This window comes from Microcaecilia unicolor, chromosome 4, assembly GCF_901765095.1.
Source record: "Microcaecilia unicolor chromosome 4, aMicUni1.1, whole genome shotgun sequence".
Taxonomy (NCBI): domain Eukaryota; kingdom Metazoa; phylum Chordata; class Amphibia; order Gymnophiona; family Siphonopidae; genus Microcaecilia; species Microcaecilia unicolor.
In genome coordinates, this window is record NC_044034.1 from 67,532,846 (window position 1) to 67,554,247 (window position 21,402).

A 21,402-nucleotide genomic window follows, 5' to 3' on the forward strand; every position below is an offset into this window, starting at 1 on the left:
AGTGTAACTGGTACAATAAAGGGGAGGTGTGTTCTCGCCTGTTCACTTTACAAAGAAAGAATAGTTCCGGAGTGTTTGGAGTCTTTTTAACTGGGATTGTGGTAAACAGGCATAGATCACATTGCAGTAATCCATGAGCAGTATGTAAGGCAGTATGTAAAGATTGGAAATCAAGGAAAAAAATGAATGGTATGCAGTGAACATAGTGTAGCAAATCCTAACCAAATAACTTCTGAAATATGCTTGACAAAGGATAATTGAGAATCAAACCAAACACCGAGGTAATGAAAGTGAGTAACATGTGTAGGTGGTAAACCAAAAAGAATTGGAACAGTGTCAGGTATGGGTAAAGAACCTGTTATCGAGCATGTCATTGTCTTTTTGGGATTTAACTTTAAAGAGTTCTGAAATAGCCAGTCAGCCAGAGGCAAGCTTGTAGAGGTTTCAGATCAATGTTTAAGAGAGATACAAGGTGAACCAATGAAATACCATCTGTATAAATGTAAAATTTAAAGCTGAAAGACTATACAAGAGTGGCTAAGGGACTTAGGAAAAGACTGAATAATAAAAGAGAAAGTACCGAGCCCTGCAGGACCTCATGGCATGAAGAATACACTGCAGACGTCTAGGAACCTGATCCTACAATAAAGGCGCCATTGAGAGAGGAAAGAAGACAAAACCTGAAGAGTTAATTCAAGGTTCCCATGGTTTTAATGTACTAAGTTTCATGTAATAACACTGTTACCTGTATCTGTACTGTTATGATATAAGTCACATTGACCTGGACACCTGTTCAGAAAATGTGGGATATAAATACGAATAAATGGAAATGGAATCAAAAATTAAATTTCTAACAAAATAAGAATCATCATTTTAACTTCATGTAAAGTCATTCTAAACAGACAGAAGGTATTTGTTAAAAACGTACATTTTAAAAATTTTCCTAAAAACCAAATAATCCGAAATTATAAGGATGTTAATGGAAGAGAATTCCAAACTTATGTTGCTATATACTGAAAAGTAGTTGAAAAGATCTGCTTATCACAATATAACAGTAAATGATGGCAGAAAAATATATTCCAGCTGCAAGCTACAGCATATGACCACCTGCAAGATTTCTTCTTACTCAGTATGGTCCCTTTGGTTTTCCTCCTTTGCATTATAAGATTCTTCTTAGAGATTACAACATCCCCATTTAGTTTCCACTGGTACCCACCTTTCACAGACATAATCACAAGAGTCTACCCCAACACCACCAGTGTGGCCATTGCATAAACATCTGGCCTCATAAGTCCCCTGTGTAGCCAACTGGGCTAACTTGACTACATGAGTGCTTCCATTTCCACTAGGCTTCCGATTGTGAGATTACATACTTAGATTGTGAGTCTAGAGATAGAGAAAGCACCTGTATATAATATGTAAACCGCTTTGGTTGTACCATAGAAAGCAATGTATCAAATGCATTGCCCTTAACCTGATCCTTGATTAGAAAACTAATCAAACCCAGCTGCTAATTCGGTTCTGTCATCACAGTATGATCTACATAGCCACCAATCATAGTGAACATCCCAGGTCCCTCTGTAACCTATCAGGCAGACCTGGCTATGTGAACACCTGCCTTTTCACTAGGACTTCTAGTATTACAGAACAGCATATGCAGCCTGCAAGAGATCACATGTTATTCGATTCTATCATCCATGCATATCAAATAACCTGGCCTCATGGATGCCTGTGGAACTGCTGACTTCTTACATTTCATAATAACCTCTTGTAATATATTCTGGAAGCCACAAAACCCACTGGCAAACCAGGCAAATACAGTGCTATGATTATTCAATCACGTCATAAGGTCATGTTTGCTGTTACTTCCATTTTTAGCAACTAAGAATCCTACTACTACTACTATTTAGCATTTCTATAGCGCTACAAGGCGTACGCAGCGCTGCACAAACATAGAACAAAGATGGACATCTATATTTAGACCTGGAACTTGGCACATCCAGGTTATAGACAGGTCCTCCAATTAAGCAGTTCTCTACTGTGCTTATCTCGTGCCCTCTTAAGCTCCATTCTTGTTTTGGACACCAATATCCACCCTCAGGAAGGCATACCATTCTTGCACCACCCTTTCCATGAAAACAAATTCCTGATGTTTCTCCTTGGGATACCATGACAGGGATTCTTACCTGACAAGTAAGGACCTCTAATAAGAAATTGAAAAAGAAGAAGAAAATCCTTGTGTATGCAATATAGCCCTGTTAAGTAGGTTATGAGCCAACCAAGAATTCAAAGCCCTGTAATTATCTGGGGACAGGACCCATGTCAGCATTGACCCTGGAAGAAGGAGGGTGCTGTGGTCTACAATCCCTAGTTCATCTAGGAATACTGCATACTTTTGAACACAAAAGAATCAAACGGTACATAGAAAATCATATTTCACAGCAAAATATACCACAAGCAGAGTCCCAGTTGTAAGATATTTCTAGTGTGTTTGTCCCACTGCTGTGTTCACCTTAGCAAAAAAAAAAAAAAAAGCAGTATATATACAGACTACAATTCTTAATGAAACCTGCAGTATAAAATACCAATACTGAAAATCCTACCTACTTTATGTTTACTTATCCTATGATGATGCTGCTGCAGAAAAATGTAACTCTGATCTGAAATATTCTTAGAATTAAATATATTAATATATATACAGGGTAAGGCAAAAAAAGTAACCCCCCTAGAGTTTTTTTGCGTTTTCTCAGGAACTGCTTGGCATTTCAATGAGAAATTTTACATACTTAGTCACACTTATGTATTACTATTAGACAACATTTAATCATCTTAATCTATGTTGATGTTACTGACATTTTAGGATTACTACCTAGTGATTTTTGCGCATTAAAAATGTTCAAGCTAAAACACAGTAAAATAATGTAATTCAAACACAATAATTAACAATGTGTCAGAATTTCGCAGTCACTGTGAATGCTCAAAGTGTCCACCCCCAGCTTTAACAAACACTTTTGTCGATCAGTTCCTAAGGGAAGTTGTCCCAGATCATCTGCAGTGCTTACTTGAGTTTGGTGATTGTTTGCAGCTTTGGCTGGAACTTGTGATAGGCCTCCAACATTGCTCCCCAGACAAAAGTCTAGTCACTGTGACGTCATTAACAGTAATCTGGTACCCCATTTATTTTTCCAAATAATGTTAGATTTAAAGTGCAAACATTTTTGAAAGTGTGAAAATTGCTGGGTAGTCACTCTAAAAAGTCTGTAACCCGTTTCTTTCCTTATAACATCAGCAAAATCCATCCCTTCTTCTCTGAGCACTCTACCAGAACCCTTATCCACACTCTTATCACCTTTCGCCTAGATTATTGCAACCTGCTTCTCATCGGCCTCCCTATTAGTCACCTTTCTCCTCTTCAATCAGTCCAAAACTCTGCTGCGGGACTCATTTTCCAACAGAGTCGCTATGCTCACATTAGTCCTCTCCTCAAGTCACTTCACTGGCTCCCTATTCGTTTCCGCATTCAATTCAAACTTCTCTTACTGACCTATAAATGCATTCACTCTACCGCTCCCAAGTGCCTCTCCACTCTTGTCTCTCCCTACGCACCCCCTCAGGTACTCCGTTCTGTGGATAAACCTCTCGTCAGTCCCCTTCTCCTCTACTGCTAATTCCAGACTCTGTTCCTTTTATCTCGCAGCACCTCAAGCCTGGAATAGACTTCCCGACCTTGTAAGTCTAGCTCGTTCCTTGGCCGTTTTCAAATCCAGGCTAAAAGCCCACCTCTTTAACGCTGCTTTTGACTCCTAACCACTACTTACTTGCCCTGTACCCCTTTTTTCCCCTCTTTAATTCCCTTACCTCTTAGTTGTTTTGTCTGTCTGTCCTACTTAGATTGTGAGCTCTTTGAGCAGGGACTGTCTTTTTATGTATGATGTACAGCGCTGCGTATGCCTTGTAGCGCTATAGAAATGATAAGTAGTAGTATTCGACTCAGCACATAAGTATAAGATAGTAACAAGTAAAGCTGTAAAATTTCATGTTGAAATTCCAAGCAGTTGCTGAGAAAACAGCAAAACAACTCTAGGTTATCTTTTTTTTTGCCTTACCCTATATCTATATATATATCTATATATATACAGTATATCTACAGATAGATAGAGGCAGAGAGAGAGAGAGAGAATAGCATACAGCAAAAAAAAAAATGTAGATTGATGGTTTTTTTCTCTTTATGATATGGCAAACGACTTGACTGAATTAGAGAAGCCCAACCCTATTTTCCCCTGAAACACTAGTCATAGTTCAAGACCTTGTTTCAATCAGAAAGGCCAAGAAGAGAAAAGGTTAAAAGTTCTGATCGCTATCTAGTCACAACAGCAGGTGTTTGCCAAAAGTACATACCAAGAGATTAAAATAAAAATGGCAGGCAACCAGAGGATAAAAGAATCCATGCTTTTTACTTTACCTTGAACCATGAGTATGGGTTCTTTTCCACCACCGTGTGCCAGCATCTCTCTGCGATAGCGTTCACCCACTGTCCTGCAGGAACAGAAGGTTATTATTACAGCCACCTGCATTCTCAACCTGCTCAGCTTTCAGTCATGACTGTGCCTGTTGACTCAAATTTCTTTACAGTGCTGACACTGATACAGATTTAATGAAAGCTGCCATCTCCAAACAATGACTGCTTTCATCAAATATCCATTCCAAAAATGTAGTTCAGATTTTAAATTACATTACTCTGAATGAAGTTAAGATGTATTTGATGTCAAAATACATTCTCATCTACATTTTTCTAAACAAAGAACTGCTACCTTTCCCCTGAAAGTTAATACATTAATTTAAAATTGTTCAATGGGCTTGTTTGTCGAAGGCATTAAAAAGAATATTTATTTCACATTTCTTTCTCTTAATAATGAACAGTAACTTTCTCTCTCAAAGAGACAAGAAAAAACAAACCATTAGCCAGAGAAAATATGCACTGGATATGTTTCCCTTTGTAAAATGAACATTATCTTCAGCTAAACGCTTCTGGATCAATACTCAGCCTGTAGGGGGCAGCTTTTGTTTTTCATTTTTTTTTTAAACACTGGCTGCTGTGGACTTTTCATACCCAGATATTCAGCGCTGGTACATACAGAATATCGGCACTGAATATCCAGGTATAAAGCGGCCACTGGCACTTATCTGAATACCAACCCAGGAGGTTTAATTGACAGGATACGGCGGGAGCATGCTTGGCCCATTATCTAGCCTGAAGCCAGTAGGCAGAGCTTGCCACCATAAAAAGTAATGTATTTTGAGTGTATCAAGATGGCGGCAGCTGTATAGGGAAGCAATTAAACCTCTTTGGGTGTAGATGGCTTGTCATGTGATGCTGTCTCCTGTCAATCAAACCTCCTCGGTGCCAACAATAACCAGACTGGCACCTGGATCAAATCAGGATAGATTTTTTTGTTGTCCTAACTTTATCTGGACAGTTACCTTAGTGCACTGAGGGAGGAAGATACCAAGCTGCATTAGGGCTTTAAGTCACGTTATTTGCCCCTTAACATAATTTAAAGGACCCAAATGCAACTGGACAACTTACTGCAGTGATATTTAGGTCATCACGGGTTGCATAGTTATGAGATGTAAAACATGCAAATGCATGTAAACAGCTCATTATTATGTAAAAACCATAATGTGACTTGTGGTTTGTACAGGCACACACTGCAAGTCTTGCAGGGTCCCACACGGCTTGCCTTTATCTCCTATTTTATTTAACATCTATATGGCATGATTTGATTTAGGAATTTCACCTCTGAAAGTTAAGTTTTCTCTGAAAGTTAAGTTTTATTCATATGTGGATGATATGCTGGTATTGATCCCTATGGCTTGAAACTCACTCTGCTATGTTGTCTAATATTGCCTCTTGTATATCCATTATCGAATACTTCAGTTCTGTCCATGGATTTAAACTAAACAAGGATAAAAATCCTCTGGATAGATACTTATACTGCACTTATTCCAGATGTACTTACAATTTCTAATGATCTTTTGTTAAAAGTTGAGCAAACATCTAAGGTGCTAGGTTTCATTTTGGACTCAACTACCTCGAACCTCAAAAGTTAATTATACTGTTGAGACAGTGTTTTTTTAAACTGGGACAGCTTCGCAATGTACATCCTTATTTTGATAAGGACAACTTTTCTATTTTGGTTCAAGTATTGGCATTAACTCATCTGGATTACTGTAATACCTTGTATTCTACTATTACAGTCAAATTACATGCTAAGCTCCAGATTCTTCAAAACACGGCCACAAAACTTATTTTTCATATGAATAAGTTTGATAGAGTGACCCTGGCCTTGATTTCTTTACACAGGCTTCCTGTACAGGTTTGAATCTATTTTAAGTTTGCCTATTTTGTGTTTAAAATGTTTAATGGATTGTTCTCTGTTTATCTGTTAAATTTGGTTGCTTTTCCTCTTCTTAGAAAGTCTTCTATATCCAGAAATCCATTTCTACCTTTATTTCCATCATTTGTGGGGATCAGGCTTAAGAAAATCTTGGATAATTCCTTTAGCTTTCAGGCTATACAGTTCTGGCTCTCACTACCTGCTGTGTTACGTGCAATTCCTTCTTATACTTCTTTTAGAAGGTGTTTTTATTTAAGAAATTTTATGCTTAATTTCTTTTTTTTCCAATAATGTTTGAATGTTAACTGCTTTGAACCACCATTTGGCGAGAGTTGGCGGTATACAAGCAACATATCATCATCATCGTCTCATGCGTATTCATTGTGGGTATCCTAAAAACCTAACTGGCTAGGTGTGTCCTCAGGACTGGGTTGAGAACCCCTGCCTTACAAGATACAATAGCTTCTTAGAAATAGTCCGAGGTATCTGCTCTGCCTAGGAACAAAATAAACAACATGGAAGTTATACAAACAGGAGTTATAACAGTATGGTTAAACTTCCTGCTTCCTCTAAGCTTCACCAGTCCAATGTTTGGAAAAGACAGGCTTTCAATGGTACTCAGATTCACAATCATTAATTATATTTTTGGTAAAATACGAATCCAATGGTTTTACTCAATCCAGCTTTTTAGCAAGTGGTACAATACATATTTCCATGTCATTAAATATTAAAGGTTGAACCTCACTGAATGCAAGTTCTTCGGATTTTATTGCATTTCACAAATGAAGCACGACTGTACCCAAAAATGATTCCAAAACAACCTAAAAATAAATCTGGAAAAGTTTTACTTTAACCCCTCTAGCTTTCAGAAATGATGATACATTTTTTTTCATCTATAAAGCAAAATGGGGCTGAAATTCAGCCGGCGGGAAGCAGCTGCATAAGTGCCATAGTTGGTGCTGACCCCAGATATTCAATGCCAGGCTGTTTCTAGTGACCGGCATTGAATATCCTAGTTTTCGCTGGCTGGTCAGCATATGCCTGGCTAAAATGATAGGACTGCTATTCATGTAGTCCTACCATGTGCTAACCTTGCCCGGTCAGCGCTGACTATTGGGGCATAACTTTGACTTGCCCCCGATAGCCTGCTCATGGTTACGTGCTAACCAGAAATATTCAGCGAAGATAACCCCCATTGAATATTTGTGGATAGCTGGTTATCTGCGATTTACCAGTCAGTGGCGGTCGCTGACTACTTAAATCATTTTGAATATGGGGTGGGGAGGGGAGAAATAGATACAGAAAAGTATTTTTGTGACCAAGATTTCATAACATCATAAGAAATTATGCCAGAACCGGTGGTGGGAGGCGGAGCTGGTGGTTGGGAGGCGGGGATAGTGCTGGGCAGACTTATATGGTCTGTGCCCAGAAAAGGACAGGTACAAATCAAGGTAAGGTATACACAAAAAGTAGCACATGTGAGTTTATCTTGTTGGGCAGACTGGATGGACCGTGCAGGTCTTTTTCTGCAGTCATCTACTATGTTACTATATTAAACAGCCAAATGGTTATAGCACTTTCTATGCATTTAGACATGGATTGAAAACTCACTTATTTACTGGGACTTTTGAGAGGGTGCTGTGGGTGGATCAGAGATGTGGTCTATACATGTAAATAAGTAAATACTTTCATTGCCTTGGTCTTTACTGAGGAGGGGTCATACCCACACTGGAAACCTTATTTCCTGGTGGTGATTTGGAGCAACTTCTGCATGATGTAATACTTCAGACTGACAAACTGAAGAGCAACAAACCACCAGGACCGGATGGAACTCACCCCAGAGTCCTAAAATAGTTCAAAATGAAGCTGTTAACCTGGTACAAGTAACTTGTAAGTTATTCATAATGGCCACAATACCGGAGGATTGGAGGGTGGTCAATGTAACACCAGTTTTAAAAGGGCACCAAGGGTGACCTGGGAAACCTAGACCAGTAAGCCAGAATTCAGTGCCAGGCAAAAAGGGTGAAGCTTTACTAAAAAAACAAAACAAAATTAATGACTATGTATATACATAAGTTAAAGGAAAGGGGTCAGCAGGTGTTCAGGAAATATAGGTTTGACCATGTCTCTCCTTTACTTAAAGCCATCACCGGCTGCCAGTCGCCTATCAGGTTAAGTTTAAAATTTTATTATTGGCGTTTTGTGTTTTCAGGGTGGGAATGCCACCATATCTTGCATCCCTAACTACTCCTTATTCCCCGATGCTTGTCCTCAGGTCTTTAAATGATCACAGGATGGTCCTGCCTGGGCCACAGATAGCACAATTTGAGTCTACAAGACATAGTGCTTTTTTTCTTTACTGCCCCAGTGCTGTGGAATTCACGTCCTCTGGGATTCACAGTGAATCATCTTTAAAAAGTATTTAGAACAAAAGTTAAAACGTGGCTTTTTTTGAAAGGTTTTGGACCTTGAGGTGAATCGGGTTGGACTCAGCACATTACCTGGAACCATTTGTATGTACCTTTTTTCTCTCTGTCCTAATCTATGATTAATGGAGTTCTTTTCACTATTTAAATTTTAGTCTGTAAACCGCTTAGCCCTACTTGTTAGTTCAAGCGATATAGCGAGTTCTGAATAAATAAACTGTTTCAATTGAGTATTGGAACATGTCAAGGGTGTCCTCTGTCATCATGGAACCCTTGGTGGCAACAATTTGGAAGAACCCTGACATTCAAGGTCTGGGTACTGTGGAAAACAAAATTGCACTGTTTGATAATGCTTTTGCTCTTCCTTACCAAATCTCATACTTCTTTACCAAATTTATTAAAAGTTCTGAATCAATATGCTTCTGTTTTGGGCTTTAAAGTAAATATGAGCAAATTGGAGATGTTTAGTTATAATTTACCTAGTGCTACATTAGCCTTGTTAAAGCGATCCTTTAAAAATTTAAATGGGTGGAACATGAAATTAAATATCTGGGGGTACATCTTACAGCGGAGTATCTGGCCTTATTTCAAGTTAATTATCCTGCTTTGTTGTGGGAAATACAAATGGATCTTAATCATTGGGATCAGGTTTGGTCATATGGCTATGGTCAAAATGAATATTTTACTCAGATTACTGTACCTGTTCCAAGATTTGCCCATCTCAATACTTAAGACTTTATCATATTTACAGCACTGTATAATCTGATTTATATGGCACATTAAACGTCCCTGACTACCTAGAAGCATTCTTTACAGGGATCGCAACAAGAGAGATACTGATGTTCCTAACCTGGCCCATTACCATCGGGCAGCTCAGGCACGGTCAGCTGTTGAGTGGCTTCAAGCACATCTGCTTAAGTTGTGGACTGCGGTAGAACAAACTGAAGCAGGACCTGGACAGTTGTCCTCCTTGCTCTGGTTGCCTTCCCGATTGAGACAGGCATTTCCACTTGCCCACCTACTTGCTAAGCTTTATAGGTCTAGATTGGCATGGACAGGAAGCGTGATTTCCATCTATCTAAATTTTCACCAATTACAGATAATCCACTTTTTCCTCCAGGAGTACAGGATTTTTTTAAGTGTTGGAAGAGGAATAAATTGATTACTTGAGGACAACTGTTTAATGACACTGACTTGATCCCTTTAGAAGAGCCAGCTCGTGATTACCAATTATTGGCGCAAGATTAATATGCTTACTTGCAACTTTTTCATTCTTTTAAACATCCCAGAAGATAAAGCCTCTTTTCAGCACAAAGAATACTTTCTTAGAGAATCTTTGTGAAGATTTTTATAATACTTGTAAATTGATTACATTTTATATCGATATCTTCAGGATATGAAGTCCCCTAATTTGTCACATAGGTTTAAATAGGAAAGGGAATTAGGAACCAGTTATAAGGAGTGTAACTAGAAGGTGATGGAAGCTGTCTCATTTATCGAGGGCAGCCAATCTATGGGAAAATGGTGTTTTATATAGGTGGAATCTCACTCTGGTTAGGCTTCATCAGGTTTCCTTTCTGTTTCTCCACTTTTTTGGTGGAACTGTGAAGGACAGGGTACCCATGGGGCACATTTGGTGGACTTGTCTTAAAGTGAGAGTTTAGTGGAAATAGGTACAATATAAGCTTCAGACCTAGTTACAGGCTACAGTACCATGGGACCCTGGTATCTTTTTATTTGACATATGTGCACCAGATTTGCTTCAAATGACAACAGCGGTTACTTCAGCATTGCCTTAATGCAGCTTGATTGACCCAGGCAACAGCCTGGAAGTCAGAAGGAGTCCCACCTACCTATCAGTGGATTACTAAACTTTGGTACATTTCAAATATGGAAAAGCGTACAGTGTAGAATAACAAGACTATGGATAAGTGGGAACAAATTTAGAAGCCCGTCCTTTCCCATTTTCTAAATGTGTTGTTATGAAACCTCTCCTAGGGGAGGGGTTTATGTTGTCTAGTGGACCCTGGGAGGAGTGATGTAAAAAATGAGCACAGGTCATGCACCATGGAACAGGGCCAAAGGGCAAAAACTGATAAGCATGTGAACCAGAAACTCATGATCTGATAAGACCAGTGCTTTTTTTGTTCCGGTACGCAACGGTACGGCGTACCGGCACCTTTTTTTGCCCGCCCCCTCCGCGACACTCCGGGCGAGTCCTGCACTTAGTTTTTTTTTTTTTTAAGACTCAGAATGCGCGAACGATGCAGCCGGCAGCGATTGAAAGAGGCTGTCTGGGCTGGCGTCTGCGTCGGAGCTTCCCTCACCCTCTGCGAGTCCCGTGAAACAGGAAGTTGTAACAACGAAGGCGGGACTCGCAGAGGGTGAGGGAAGCTCCGACGCAGACGCCAGCCCAGACAGCCTCTTTCAATCGCTGCCGGCTGCATCGTTCGCGCGTTCTGAGTCTTAAAAAAAAAAACTAAGCGCAGGACTCGCCCGGAGTGTCGCGGGGGGGGGGGGGGGGGAGGGAAGGATTGGGGAGAGAGGGAAACCAACAGAGGGAAGGATTGGGGAGAGAGGGAAAGAGGGAAACCAACAGAGGGAAGGATTGAAGAGAGAGGGAAAGAGGGAAACCAACAGAGGGAAGGATTGGGGAAAGAGAGAAAGAGGGAAACCAACAGAGGGAAGGATTGGGGACAGAAGGAAACCAACAGAGGGAAGGATTGGGGAGAGAGAGGGAAACCAACAGAGGGAAGGATTGGGGAGAGAAGGAAACCAACAGAGGGAAGGATTGGGGGGAGAGAGAGGGAAACCAACAGAGGGAAGGATTGGGGAGAGAGAGGGAAACCAACAGAGGGAAGGATTGGGGGGAGAGAGAGGGAAACCAACAGAGGGAAGGATTGGGGGGAGAGAGAGGGAAACCAACAGAGGGAAGGATTGGGGAGAGAGAGGGAAACCAACAGACGGAAGGATTGGGGAGAGAGGGGGAAAAACAGACGGAAGGATTGGGGAGAGAGGGGGAAAAACAGACGGAAGGATTGGGGAGAGAGGGGAAAAACAGACGGAAGGATTGGGGAGAGAGGGGAAAAACAGATGGAAGGATGGGGAGAGGGGAAAACAGATGGAAGGATGGGGAGAGAGGGGAAAAACAGATGGAAGGATGGGGAGAGAGAGGGAAAACACAGATGGAAGGATGGGGAGAGAGAGGGAAAACACAGATGGAAGGATGGGGAGACAGAGGGAAAACACAGATGGAAGGATGGGGAGACAGAGGGAAAACACAGATGGAAGGATGGGGAGAGAGAGGGGAAAACACAGATGGAAGGATGGGGAGAGAGAGGGGAAAAACAGATGGAAGGATGGGGAGAGAGAGGGGAAAAACAGAAGGAAGGATGGGGAGAGAGAGGGGAAAAACGGAAGGATGGGGAAAGAAAGAGGGAAGACGCTGGATGGAAGGATGGGGAGAGAGAGAGGGAAAACGGAAGGATGGGGAGAGAAAGAGGGAAGACGCTGGATGGAAGAATGCAGAAAGAAATAGGGGAGACACTGGAAGGATGAGAGAAAGCAGAGCTGCTGGATGGAAAAGGGGAATAGAGAAAGACTGGAGAATAAGAGGAAGGGGCATGGGGAGAACAAGGGTGAGGAAAAGATGAAAAGCCACAGGTAGATGAAGGAAATTAAAGAATGGATAGTAAGAATGAATTAAATCTGGACAGAGAGAGAGAGCCTGAAAAATATTGAAGAAAGCAAAGAAAAAGGAGACAAAAATGACAAATGGCACAGAAGAGTTAAGCGAAAACAAAGGAAAGCAGAATCACAGACTGGGACCAATATGGAAAGAAAAACAGTCACCAGACAACAAAGGTAGAAAAAAATCATTTTATTTTCATTTTAGTGTTTGTAATATGTCCAATTTGAGAATTTACATTGGCTGTCTTATTTTGCACTGGGTATACTGGAGCTGTAAGAGCTTACAGAGATTATTTATCATGAAAAAAAATCACTTTATTTTTTTCTCCTATAGTACTATAATATTTTCAATGATGTCTGTTTATATGCGCCATGGCTGGTATAGGGGGTGTGGTTAATGTGGGTGTGGCTATCATAGGGGTGGAGCCATATGTGGTGACCACGCCCATAATGAGTACCGGCATCTTTTTTTCTACAAAAAAAGCACTGGATAAGACATTCCTGCGTGCAAGCAGGCATGAGAAAGGAGCAATTATGAATAGACAAAAAAAAGTGGTTTAGCAACAGAGGGGAAACAGATGGTGTTGATAGAAAACAGGATGATCTTTGAGGAAGATAACTTGCTAAACCTATGTGAAGCGTTGTCTAAAATAAAGGTATATAAGCAGTTGAATTGGAACAATACTTTGGAGAGACGGTTACAGATAACTCCTATGTGTAGCAGTGCTGTCCTCCCATGAGAAACTATTGATTGTATCTATACTTTGATAAGTAATTATAATTTGCTTTTCTCATACGTGGCCTTAGTCTTTTATCACTCCAAATTGTGAGTGGCTTGAACATAATAATTTTGGTGGTAAAAAGACTAGAATATAACAGTGACATGAGAAGGAGGGGTGTTAGGTAAGGGATGGGTGGATTTGTTTGGTTAGCTTTGGAGGGAAATCGCTATCTTAAAAAAGTTGAGGGATATGTTTGCAGTTTATACTGGGTCTTAAATGTTGCATTATTTAAGCACTCTGTATAACTGCTTTCAGTGCTTTCTTTGTTATACCGTTCATGATTTTCTTTAAGCTTTATAAAAAGACCTTTAAAAAAACCCAAAACAAAACAAAAACAAAACAAAAGAAAGGCAAACGAATGAATTTGAAAAGAAGTTTGCTGTCAAGGGAACAAAATCATAATAACTTTTTCAGTTACATTTGAAGCAAGAAGCCCATCAGGGAGTCAGATGGACCATTAGATGATCAAAAGGGTAAAAGAGGCACTCAAGGAGGGCAAAGCCATGGCAGAGAGACTAAATGAATTATTTGCTTTGGTCTTTAATGAGGAATATGTAAAGGAGCTAACCATGCCTGAAATGGTACTTAATGGTCATGAATCAGATTAACAAACAGATCTCCATGAACCTGGAAGCTGTAAAAAAAAGAGCAAACTGAGAAATTAAAGAGTACTGAAAAAATTAAAAAATGAAATCGCAGATGTACTACAACATTAGTGATTTGTAACTTATCCTTTAAATCATCCATAGCTTTAGAAAAAAGCTGGCCGTGACATATGAATACTGCCTTGTTTAGTTTCTGGCATCAAATAAAGTTTGGTGTGTAGAATATTTTCTAGAAGAGACTGAATAATCAGTCTCCTAAGGCCTTATGATGCTCCCATCCCAGAATCCACATTCTAGATACTTCGGCAGCAACTTTTTAGTGCTCAGCTGTCTCTAAAGATGGATCCATGTCTTTTTCAGAGAATACTCTGCAAAAAGGGAGTTACACAAAGTTTTATTATCAAGTGATGACTGATTGATTATGAACACTAGTGCTTTTAACTTTAGTGGGAGAACTAATGGTCATTAACTTTTTAAAATTTTAACCGATTATTACACACAGGAACAAGAAAAAGATATTGGGGCTGATACTGAAAGGGAAATCACTAGGTATGAAAGGCACCTACAAAGTTATTTCTCACTGACTGGGCCATAACCAGTATTCAGTGACCCTTACCTGGATAGTGCCACTAAATACCTGGGCAGACCACTGCGACATTTATCCAGTCAGTGTGCTACAGTCAGGAGGTGGAATCAGGGTGTAGCCAGGATCTACTTGGTTAGCAGTGATTTTCAGTCCACTAACCAGTAAGTCTCCAGTTAAAGTCAGGTCAGCAAAAAGTTCGTTTTAACTTTATCTGTGTTGCTATCTAGGTATCAGTCTGAATATCAGCCGGCACCTGGATAACTTCCAGTAGCCATCAATGACCTGAATATTCAATGTAGGTTGCTGGTTCAGAATTGAATATCTGGATTTTGTGCATGTGACAGTCAGTGCTGTCAAAGTCGTTGATTGCCTTGGACTCAATATTGGGCCCATTATTGATTTCTGCATTTTCTCTTCATTACCTGTCAAATGGATTCTTCATGAAACACTGTTTCCACACCATTGAAGCTACAGCCCTGGACATAAGGTAGGAATAGTACTTGGCACCATATCCTACAAGATGGCTAAATCTCAACTGCCATGCCTGCAATATAAAGAGCAGAAAAATACAAGTACCCATTACAATCACTTCAGAAAATGCTCAGCTCTGGAAAAGCAAACTGTAATGATCAGACATGGAAACCAGCTTTTGGAACTCAATATTTTATAATTATTTTCTATACAACTGTAATTTTGCTTACCTGTTAACAGGTGTTCTCTGAGGACAGCAGGATATTAAGTCCTTACATATATGGGTCATCATTTGATGGAGTCCAAGCCAGAGAAATGTAAATAAATCTCTAAAAGCTTTGTAGAGTAATGCACTATGCTAGTGCTATCATGTGGGAAGTCTGACTCTATAAGATAAAGCCACACCCAATCAGACAAAGGTCCTTCGAGCCCAGCATCCTGCCTTCATTAGTGGCCAGTCCAGGTCACAAGTACACAGCAGATCCAAAAACACATAGCTATTTCTTATAGCTCATTCCTAGGGATAAGTGATAGCTTTCCCACGTGTACGCAACTAATAATGTTTTATGGACCTTTCCTCCAGGAACTTGTTCATATCTCTTTTGAGCTCCACTCTGTTAGTCACCTTGACCACATCTTCTGGCAACAGATTCCACATGAAAAACCCCCCAACAAAAACTACCACCTCTCAATGGTCTATGGACTTTTCCTTTAGGAAGCCATCTAAACCTTTTTTAAACTCCGCTAAGCTAACCGCTTTTACAGCATTCTCTGGCAACAAATTCCAGAGTTTAATTACACGTTGAGTGAAGAAACATTTTCTCCAATTTGTTTTAAATTTACTACATTGTAGCTTCATCGCATGCTCTCTAGTCCTAGTATTTTTGGAAAGCGTAAACAGACGCTTCACATCTACCCGTACAACTCGTAATCCAAAACTACTTCCTGTTCCCCAAGTAAATGTCTCAACACCCTCTGAACCCACCCCTAGAATTTGCCCCCTCTGCCAATACCATCCTCTTCCTGCCAACTGCCCCACCACATTGCAAACTGCTCCATCCCCAAACAAGCCACTCCCACAAAAGCCCCCCCACCCTGCAAACTATCCCAAACCCTAAAACTACTTTCCCTGCAACTGCCCAACCACCCAAAAACCTCCCCTGCAACTACTCCACCACCCCACAAACTGCCTCCTGCAAGGTACCATCCATAAACCGATCCCCCCTGCTGCCCCAACCTCCAAAATTACCCTTCTGCAACTTCTCCACCATTCCACTGTCATAACCCCTTCCCTGCAACTGACACCTCACCTGCATACTGCCCCACTCTAAAAACTCCACTATACTGCAAACGGACCCACCCCTCAAAAATACCTGCAACTGCCTCACCAACCATAAACTGCATCAGCTCTACAACTGCTATATCTCTCTACATACTGCCTCCATGCCCAAAATCTCCATGCAACTGCCACACAATAATGTCCAGAACAACTACAATTGATGGATCTAGGGGACTTAAAAAATATGTACTATACCACTCTCAATATACGCTCACCGTTCAGAATCTTTACATTCAATATAACTATTTAAGGAGGAAACATCTCAGTGGTTGCATATATCCAAAGAAATTAGCCTCACAATAGCTCCACAATCACTGGTCAACAAAACGTCCTATTACCATATTTGTAAAACTAACAACAATAGTGCAACAAAATTAGGACCTCTTTTACAAAGCCGCACTAGCTATTCCCGCGCGGCAAATGAGAGGAAGCCCATAGGAAGTGAATGGGCTTCCTCTCATTTGCAGTGCAGGAATCGTTAGCACAGCTTTGTAAAAGAAGCCCTTAAATTTTATAGGGTAACATTTCACACCATAACGCAAGCAGCATATCTAGGCATCACACAATTGAGGTTGCACAAATAGATATGAGTTGGATGGCAACTTATCTCAATGAGGCTCTACGGAGCCGTCCATTTTGCCAAATTAGGCTTCTTCAGGAGCTCAACCACCAACCAAGCCTTGCCATTAAAGTGCTATACTGCTAACAAATAGCAGTGAGTAAGGACCGCTATTTGTTAGCAGTACAGCATTTTAATGGCAAGGCTTGGTTGGTGGCTGAGCTCCCGAAGAATAATTTGGTGAAACGGACAACTCCTTATAGACTCATTGAAATAAGTTGCCATCCAAATCTATATATACTTTTGCTGCCTCTATTGTGTGATGACTAATATGCTACTTGCGTTATTGGTGTGAGATGTTACACTATAATATTTAACTTTGTAAATAGTAGTAGTAGTAGGAGGAGGCAGTGGCGTAGCCAAGGGTGGGCCCGGGTGAGCCCAGGCCCATCCATTTTGGGCTCAGGCCCACCCAGTGGTAGCACACCTATGATGGCAACGATCCCCAAGCCCTAGCAGCCGAACATTCCCAACAACTGTTCCTCCTGCATACCTTGTAAATAGCAGATCTTCGCCTGCAGTGAGTAGCGACTGATACATACTGCTCAAAACCAGCCCCACAGCCTTCCCTCTGATATACTTCCGCCTATGCAGAAACAGGAAGTTGCATCAGAGGGAAGGCTGTGGGGGTCAACATGAGCAGTGTGTACTAGTTGCTGCTCGCTGCTGGTGAAAAGCTGCTATTGTATGCAGGGGATGGGGGGATGTTTGAGAGACCATATGGCATGCAGGCGAGTGAGGGAGAGACCAAATCACTTGTGGGACAAGGCGGAGTTCTTCTGCCCACCCTTCTTGGGCCCAGGCCCACCCAAAATTGGGTGTCTGGCTACGCCCCTGGTAGGAGGAGGTTTTCTTGACCAATGATGGTGGATCTATTGTGAGGCTTATCATATCCCTTTGAATTTATTTGGGTATATGCGGCCACTGAAGTCTTTCCTCCTTAAATAGTTATACTGAATGTAAAAGATTGTGAACAATGTGCAAAAATAACCCATTCAGAGAAATTGCCCCCGAGGCAACACAGATATAAACATACATGCACCCACACGTATGCATACACACACGCAGGCAAATTGGAAGATTCCATAAGCAATGCTCTACATGCTTTCCCAACTTGTTGAATCTTTGATCTAACGCAGTAGTGGGCCGAATGAGGCCCACCACTGAATTTTATGTGGCCCCCAAGGCCATGGGAAATACACAGAAAATGCCATTAACCAAAGTTTTGGCGAATTAAAATACAGTACTGTATTTTACAAATATTTTCAGAATAGCCACTCTAGCAGTTTTCATCATTTTTAGTTACATTTTTACTTATCAATCACAGGTGGTCTACAGAACTCTACGCATTTCTGGTTCCGACAATATATAATGCTGCAGCTCTCTAGGTGTAGTGCCGACATTAATGCGGCCCTCTGTGTAAATGTTGCCCACCCGTGATCTAATAAAATTTCCTTTGTTCAGCACTTTGCCCAGTGTATTTGCTGATGTATAATTCAACGTAGAGGGTAAGTGCCAAGTTATGGGCTGTTTATACATTAACTCGTTTTACTGCGTTCAGGGGAAAAAAAATCGTCAAAGAAAGCATGAGTGGTTTAGGCTTATGGAGAGCATCCAAGGACAATATAGAACAATGTAGCTATTCATTAAGCAACAGTCGTACTGGTAAGAAACAATGCAAACCAGTTCCCATATCACAACTGCCAAAGTCATTGTGTGAGTATACTAGTCTCAAACAATATCTTAGACCTGAACACATTTGTGGTATCAGAGGAAAATGTTACTCTACATTTATGAATGCATTCAGCTGTGAAATGATTAAAAAAAATAAAATAAAAAAGGACCCTTGCAGAAGTCTACTTCACCAGTCCTGCTTGTTTTTAAAATTCCTCAATTTCAGTTCCTGGCTGGCCAGTAGCTTCATCCAATTAGATATTATGGAGGCAATTCTATGCGGGGGCCTCCATCTGGTTTCAGCCAGGTACTTGTGATATGGTTTGGCCACTGTTGGAAGCAGGATACCGGGCTAGATAGACCATTGGTCTGACCCAGTGTGGCTATTCTAATGTTCTTATGTGTCCTGATGTTGCATTTGGGTACCTAGTTTCAATTATAGAATACTAGTGTAAATAGGGGTAGGGAGCTGGTGGGTGTGCAGGGTTCTGCGAATATGTGAGTAAGGGGTGGTGAATTACTCAGTGGAAAGGGGGGAAAAGAACAAGGAAGAGGCACTGATGGGGGGGGGGGGGGGGGGAATACCCTTCCCTAGGTCCCTGATAAGACAGAATTGGGAGGAGGTGGGCATGATCTGCACTTACTCTTCGGCTTTCCTGTTGTTTTTGTTTTGTTAGTTGGTTATGAGAAGACTGTTTCCTAGTGCGACATTGGTGTATAGTTGTAGCACTTCCCGTTTGACTGCTGTACTGTGACTTCTATGTACACCAAATTAGTGCACAATAAATAAAGTATTAAAAAAAGAATACTAGCGTAATTCGGTATTGGCATGCCTTACATTTACATTTCCACAGTTCTATCAGCCATAGACTTGGTGTAACTGCGTTCATGTAAATGCAGCAGGGACCCATGTAACTTACAATATTCTAGAGGTTACATGTATAAGTGGGAGCTCTGCCCATATTCCACCCATGTGCATGCCCCCTTGCATTTACCCGCTGTACCACTTATATGCGCCCTTACATAATGGTGCTTAGGGCCCTGTTGGCACTTTCACGCATGTGTAGTATTCTGTATAGTTATGTGTGCAAGCGGCATTTAAATATGGGTGCCGATTATATCATTGTCCTACACACAAGTTATTCTTGGATTAGAAGCTAGTATGGGTCAAAAAAAAAAAAAAAAAGAGAGGTCTTCAGAAGCAAGATATATGAAGAAATGTGGTAAAAATGCATTCAAGCTAAAAGATTACTGAAAAGACACAGTTGAGGGGACAAAGTATCCCTGCAGTAAAAGAAGCAATAAAAGATTTCTATGTTCTGTCTAAAATGGGACTGAAAGTTAAATTTTAATTTTCAAATGAATGTAGGTACGCGCAACGCCCCTACCCCCAACTTCATCCCTGAGAATGCTTCCTTAACCCGTGGGTAATGTTACTTGCATACAAGCTCTACAAGCAGGACTTTTCCCACACTTTGGGAGAGTGGAGATATAGAGTATTTTCTGAGTGTAAAACATATTTTAAGCACGAGAAAAGGCTCTTAAAAAGGTTGTGTATCCAAATACACACCTATCAATATGTGAGCCGTACATGTAGATAATTCACAGTTTTCCAGAAACCTTCAGTCAAAATGGAGGATCCATGTGTACCTTGATGCCATGTTGGAGTCCTAACTGTAAAATTAAACCTACTAAAGCAAGGTCTTACATTTTACTATGAAGGAATGTATGTAGATTGGTTAATCCTTGGAGGATATTTGATCACTCCATATTCAACCTATACTAGGATAGATTATTTCTTAATATCTAAAGTCTTTAATGCCCAATGTTTTAGAAATGAATATCGAAGGTATTCTAGTTTCTGACCATACAGCCACTGGGTTGTGGGGAGGAGGGCTTCCAAGACATTAGGCCAAAGGCAGGTGTAAATGCTTGCTCCCAAAGTTATGCGTTAATCCCTGGATTCTATATATTGTGCCCAGAGTTCCGCACCAAAATCCAAGCGTATTCTATAACAATGCGCACAAGCTAATTGACTTAACAAGCCAATCAGCATTGATAGCAGTGCTTAACAAGCAAATATGAGCACTAATTGGCAATAATTAGAATTTACGCACATAACTTGCTAAGCGTATTCTGTAATGCACTGCGCCTAAATTCTAATGCACACATCCAAAAGGGGCATGGCTATGGGCGGGGAAATAGGCATGTCATGGGCATTCCAAAAAACTACGCACATGGTTACAGAATATACCTGCTCTGCGTGTAATTTAGGCACCTGCATTTATACTAGGTTTCACTTGGCGCAAATGGCCTCGACTAAATTTGGTCAAATGCAAAACGCTCAGCATACTCTACATATCATGCAGAAATGTAAGCCAATTCTATAAGGCGTACTTTAGAGAATACGCCTAGGTGTAATTGTTTTCCATGCAGATTTTTCAGGCATCATATATAGAATCTCCCCCTAAATACACACTAAGCAAGTATTCTGTAAAGGCCAATTTAAGATATGTTTGATAAGGGCGGAAGAGATTTGATATACTGCCTTTCTGCAGTACAATGAAAATGGTTTACACATTATAATACAGGTACTTTTTCTATTCATAGTGGGCTCACACTCTAAGGGGGTTTTTTTTTTCTGACCTTGGACAATAGAGGGTTAGGCAACTTGCCCAGGTTCACATGCAGCTGCAGTGGGAATTAAACCTGGTTCTCAGGCCACTGCATTAACCATTACACCACTCCTCCACTTCACCCAAAAGCACCCCTTACAGAATATTAGTTTACCATGGATCATCCCAGCACCTAA

The 21,402-nt window shown here is 40.7% G+C and overlaps 1 protein-coding gene across 1 annotated transcript in view; it reads right to left on the minus strand.

The window, feature by feature from the left end:
- Positions 1–21,402, minus strand: part of MIPEP (mitochondrial intermediate peptidase) — a 298,500-nt gene that overhangs the window by 59,560 nt on the left and 217,538 nt on the right. The window contains exons 17-18 of the mRNA XM_030200312.1: positions 14,910–15,031; positions 4,463–4,536 (exon numbers count right to left, since the gene is read on the minus strand). Of these exons, the coding sequence (XP_030056172.1) occupies positions 4,463–4,536; positions 14,910–15,031 (196 nt within the window). The remainder of the gene's footprint in view (positions 1–4,462; positions 4,537–14,909; positions 15,032–21,402) is intronic.